This window comes from Dipodomys spectabilis, unplaced genomic scaffold (assembly GCF_019054845.1).
Source record: "Dipodomys spectabilis isolate Male_0828 unplaced genomic scaffold, ASM1905484v1 ptg000900l, whole genome shotgun sequence".
NCBI lineage: Eukaryota > Metazoa > Chordata > Mammalia > Rodentia > Heteromyidae > Dipodomys > Dipodomys spectabilis.
In genome coordinates, this window is record NW_024871577.1 from 17,501 (window position 1) to 23,247 (window position 5,747).

Below are 5,747 nucleotides of genomic sequence, written 5' to 3' on the forward strand. Positions count from 1 at the left end.
TAATGGATGTCAGTTTTTAAAAAGTATCTCTTTTAGCCGGGCACTGATGGCTCACACCTGTCATCCCAGCCACTCAGGAGGCTGAGATCTGAGGATCTCAGTTCAAAGCCAGCCTGAGCAGGAAGGTCCGTGAGACTCTTCTCTCCAACAAACCACCAGAAAACAGAAAGTGGAGCTGTGGCTCAAAGCGATAAGAGCACTAACCTTGAGCAAAATACCTCTGGGGCAGCGCCCTGGCCCTGAGTTCAAGCCCCACGACTGATTAAAACTATTCCTTCACTTTATAAATGAGGATAATCATAGCTATAGTCATTAAGTATAATTGTAATAATAAATAAGTGCAATCATAAGCTTAATTGTTGCTCAAATACGCCTTTCCTAGGTGATACTTGTACCTTTATCCCACAGAGATTTCCTTTTTCTTTTTTTTTTTGGCCAGTCCGGGGGCTTGAACTCTGGGCCTGGGCACTGCCCCAGAGGTATTTTGCTCTCAAGGCTAGCGCTCTACCACTTGAGCCACAGTGATAGTTCCAGCTTTTTCTGCTTAGGTGGTGCTGAGGAATCGAACCCAGGGCTTCATGCATGCGAGGCGAGCGCTCTACCACTGAGCCACCTTCCCAGCCCCATCCCACAGAGATTTCTTTGTCCTTTGTAAAGATGAACTAGAGCCTGTGGCTTTTCCTGCCTCAAGCACAGCCCCTCAGCGCCCACATGGAAGAAAAAACGTTGCGAGTCACTACTTCACACGAAACGCCACTAACGGAGAAGCCACGGAAACACCACCAGCGTCCCAAAACCCAGAGAGACACAACAGAACCCGACACTGACAAAGGTAAAATATCAGTCACTAAACATGCAGGAATAACTCAAAAACAGCTACTGAAGCCAGAAGCCGTGGCTCCCGCCTGTCATCCCAGCTGCTCGGGAGGCTGAGATCCGAGGATCGTGGTTCGAGGCCAGCCCCAGCTGGATGCTGTTGCTTTTATTCCTGAGTCTCAGTTTGTGTCCTGCTTAGTTCTCTTAAATAAAACAAAATTTAAATAAATAACAGGAGGGTAGAATCAAGAAAAGAAAACCCAAGCCAGGTGCCGTGGCTCACGCCTGTCATCCCAGCTACTCAGGAGGCTGAGATCTGAGGATCTCGGTTCAAAGCCAGCCCGTGCCAGAGTGAGACACTTACCTCCAATAAACAATTCTGAAGTGGTTGTGTGGGTCAAGTGGTAGAGCGCCAGCCCTGAGCATAAAGAGCTCAGGGACAGCGCCCAGGCCCCAGGACTAACAAAGAAAAGAAAGAAGAAAAATCCAAGGCAATAACCCTCAAGCATTTCATAATTCTCATAGAAATGCATGTTTTATTGTATTTATTTTTTAGTGCCGTTACTGCAACTTGAACTCGGGGCTTTTTCACTCAAGGCTGGTGCTCTACCGCTGGAGCCACGCCTCCTCTTCTGGCCTTTTTTTGGGGGGGTTCATTGGAGAGAAGAGTCTCCTGCATTTTCCGGGTTTGGGCTGGCTTGGAACAGCAGCCCTCAGATCTCAGCCTTCTGAGGAGCTGGGATGGCAGGCCTGAGCACCAGCACCCGACCTCCCTCTGCCTCTGAGTCTGCTTTGGACTTCCGTTCGCAGGGAGTGCCTCGCCCTTCCCCTGGAAGCTTGTCTCTGGCTGCCTGGCTGTCGCCTGCCTCCTCCTGATGGCTGTCACCCTCACCCTGGCCATTGTCACCGCAGAGCGTGAGCAGCTCCTCTCCCCTCCCCCAGCTGGCACTGCCCAGCTCCCAGAGAATCAGCAGAGGCCCAGCTCCCCAGAGCCCAACCCCGCAGAAGCCCCGAACCCGCCCCCCCCCAGTTGTCTCCTTTGTCTAGAACCTAAAATCTCTGATTTGTTTTTATTGAGCAAAGACTTTTCTTCAGCTAGCTTGTGTGTGCGACAATGAAGGAAAGTCTGACGGCCAGTTTGATTTCCTTTTGTAGAGTCTTCTGAAAAGACACCAACGATCCAGCAGAAAGGTAAGCTATGGCTATTTCCGTATGTATGTATATATGTATGCACGCATGCATGTGTGTACGTATGTATGTGTGTGCATGCATGTGTGTATGTATGCATGCATGTGTGTGCGTGTGTATGTGTGCATGCATGTGTGTGCATATGTATGTGTGTATGCGTGTGTGTGTGTGTGTGTGTGTTTACACCAATCTTGGGGCTTGAACTCAGGGTCTGCGAGCTGCCTCTGAGTTCTTTGTTTCCTCTGGCTGTGGCTGTCCACCGCTTGAGCTGCATCTCCATGTGCAGCGCTTTGGTGGTTCGTAGGGGATAAGAGTCTCACAGACTTTCTCTTGCCTGGGCCGGGCCTTGAACTGCCATCCTCAGATTCCAGGCAAGAGCCCCCCACACCCAGTTTAGGGTGAGTGGTTAATACGTCATGAAGTCAGAATTAGTGGACGCAGTAAATAACGCAGCCTCTCTGTCTAGCGCTTCTTGAGGATTCTTGCCCAGAGCACTGGGTTTGGTTCCAGGGCTGCTGTTACTACCTCTCCAAGGAGATGCTGACCTGGAGAGACAGCCAGCATGCCTGCACAGCCCGCAGTTCCAGCCTCCTGCTCATGGATGGAGAAGAGATGGTAGGCGGAACCGCGGGGTGATTTGCAGGTTCCCGTAATCCTCATCGACCAATGCTGCCACGTAAATCCCGCTTCCCTTCTGTCTAGCTAATGGCTGAAGGGCAGATCTAGTTTCTTTGTGTTTTTTTTTTTTGGGGGGGGGTCCTGTCATGGGGCCTGAACTCTGGGCCTGGGCGCTGTCCCTCAGCTCTTCAGCTCAAGGCTGGCGCTCTACCACTTGAGCCACAGCGCCGCTTCTGGCTTTTTTCTTTTTGCTGAGGAATCGAACCCAGGGCCTCAGGCATGCAAGGCGAGCGCTCTACCACTGAGCCACCTTCCCAGCCCTAAGATCTAGTTTCTTTTATCTCCATTTTCCCTGGCAAATAATAGATAAATAATGGAGAAATACAGAATGATAAATAAATTGGAGAAAATAAATAAGGAATAACCAATTAGCATAGAGGAAGGGCTCTATATATATTGTGTGAAACAGAGAAGTGTTTTGCAGGAATATTTGAAAATTTCACTTCATGAAAAGGGAATGTGTAAATAATATTTATTTATTTATTTTTGGTACTGGACTTGGGCACTGTCCCTAAGGCTTTTTGTTGTTTTGTTTTGTTTTTTGCTCCAGGCTAGAGCTCTACCACTTTTGAACTGTTGAATTGAAATCCTTTGAATTGAAACCATCTCTTTTAAAATCCATTATTCAGCCAGGCACCTGTGGCTCACACCTGTAGTCCTGGCTACTCAGGAGGCTGAGACCTGAGGGTCACAGTTCAAAACCAGCCCAGCCAGGAAAGTCCATGAACCTGTTATCTATCGTGAACCACCAAAAAGCCAGAAGTGGGGGTATGGCTCAATGGTAGAGCACCGGCCTTGAGCCCAGAGAGGCTCAGGGTTAACACCCAGGCCCTGAGTTCAAGCCTCTGCACTGGCACATGGACACAAAGTTTATTCTTTAAACACTAAAATTTTTCCGTTTCTTCTGCCCTTTTCCAGTGCGCCTTCCCTACATTCGTCACTCATTTATTCATCCTCTGTTTCTCTGGAGAGGCGAAAATTTCTGGTTTTTATAAGTAAAACCAGGGGTGGTTCATTGGAGATAAGAGTCTCCTGGACTTTTTCTCTCCAGGCTGGCTCCAACCTTGATCCTCAGATCTCAAGCCTTCTGAGCATCTAGGATTCAAACGGGAGGCATTGGCACCTGGCCAGATGTGTGTTTTTCATTGCCATGTTGCCGATATCTAGAATAGTCTTGCATTTATCACCCTGCACGGGCCGAAGGAATCAAATAAATATATATGTATGATGCTGGGTTTGAAAAAAGATGTCAGTACTGGGACTCGAACTCATGTCTTGACGCTCTTGCTTAGTTTTCTCCATTCAAGGCTGGCATTCTACCATTTGAGCCAGACCTCTACATCCCGTTTTTGCTGGTTCATTGGAGCTAAAAATCTCATGGACTTTCCTGCCTGGGTGTCTTTGAACCTCGATCCTCAGATCTCAGCCTCCTGCGTAGTTAGGATTCCAGGTGTGAGCTGTGATGCTCAGCTGGTGTTAATTCTTTAAAGGTGCTTCCGTGCAGGTGGTAAGGTGACAATAAGAACTTTATGCCTGTGTTTCTTACTACCAGAAGTTCTTCTCTTTGAACTCTTTCTTTTGGATTGAGGGGTTCTACAATAACACTGGAAAACAGAGACTACTGAAGAAGGAGAATGATCAGGCTTTGTGCTTGAATGGGTGAGTATTCCCCTAACAGAGAGGAAGGGAGAGAGACTGTGTGTGTGTGTGTGTGTGTGTGTGTGTGTGTGTGTGTGCGCGCGCACGTGCGCGCGCTAGGATTTGAATTCAGGGCTTCACCCTCTCCCTTGGCTTTCTTGGTCACAACTGGTGTTCTACCACTTGGACCATACCTCCAGTCCAGTATTTTGAGGATTACTTTGCCAGCATTTCTACCTGGGATGGCTCTTTTTTTTTTTTTAAATTTATTTCTTCTTATTTTGAAATTACGCTAACTTACAGTAAATAACATAGAAATTGTATTTTAAAATTCTGTTAATAAGCCAGACGCCGGTGGCTCACGCCTATAATCCTAGCTGCTCAGGAGGCTGAGATCTGAGGATCACAGTTCGAAGCCAGTCCAGGCAGAAAAGTCCCCATGAAACTCTTATCTCCAGTTAACCATTCAAAATAAAACACACACACACACAAACAAAAAACAAACAAGTGTCACTATTGCTCAAGGGTAGAGTGCTTGCCTTGAGCACAAAGAGGCTCAGGGACAGCACTTAGGCCCCGAGTTCAAGCCCCACAACCAACAACAGCAACAAAATTCTATTAATAGAAGATGTAAGTCCCAGTACCCGTGGCTCCCGCCTGTCATCCCAGCTACTCAGGAGGCTGAAATCCAAGGATCACGGTTCAAAGCCAACCTGGGCAGGAAAGTCTGAGACTTTTATCTCCAATGAACCAGCAAAATGCTGGAATGAAGCTGTGGATCAAGTGGTAGAGTACCTAGGGCCTGAGTTCAAGACCCTGTAATGTCACACACACACACAAATGAAGGTTTTATATTACCTCAGAGGTTGACTGTTACTAAATTTCATGATAATCATGATATTTCTTTTGTTTTAGGCCTTTTTCTCCTGAATTTGAAATGCAGCGACAGTGTCAGTCTTACAAGTCAGAAGAAGTTTATTCTTGTGAGAACTGTGACAAGAAAAAGAAATACATCTGTAAGAATGACAAGGTCAGCCGAGCGTCCGGCGGCTCCCGCCTGCCAGCCCAGCGACTCAGGGGGCTGACATCTGAGGATCACGGTTCGGAGCCAGCCCAGGCAGGAAAGTCTATGAGACTCTGATCTCCAGCGAATCACAGCCAAAGCCAGAAGTGGAGCTGTGGAAGTGGTAGAGAGCTAGCCTTGAGCAAAAGGAGCCGAGAGCAACACCCAGGCGGAGTTCAAGCACATGACAAGATTGTACACAAGCGCTGCAAATTAAATTTCTTGCTCACCTATGTGCTGGTTTATTTTTTAAATGCATTTATTTATTTAGTACTACGGTTTGAACTCAGGGCCTTATACCTGCGATGCGTACACTCTACCAACTGAGTCCACTTTTAATTAAATAAAAATAATGGCCGAGGGC

General features: G+C 47.5%; 1 protein-coding gene across 1 annotated transcript in view; it reads left to right on the plus strand.

Moving 5' to 3' along the window:
- The window catches only part of LOC122102817 (killer cell lectin-like receptor subfamily E member 1), an 8,250-nt gene extending 2,789 nt beyond the window's left edge, over window positions 1-5,461 (plus strand). Inside the window, exons 2-7 of the mRNA XM_042673504.1 lie at window positions 658-832; window positions 1,627-1,731; window positions 1,972-2,007; window positions 2,471-2,619; window positions 4,235-4,341; window positions 5,236-5,461. Coding sequence (XP_042529438.1) covers window positions 712-832; window positions 1,627-1,731; window positions 1,972-2,007; window positions 2,471-2,619; window positions 4,235-4,341; window positions 5,236-5,461 — 744 coding nt within the window. The 5' untranslated portion in view covers window positions 658-711. The remainder of the gene's footprint in view (window positions 1-657; window positions 833-1,626; window positions 1,732-1,971; window positions 2,008-2,470; window positions 2,620-4,234; window positions 4,342-5,235) is intronic.
- The last annotated feature ends 286 nt before the right edge of the window (window positions 5,462-5,747 follow it).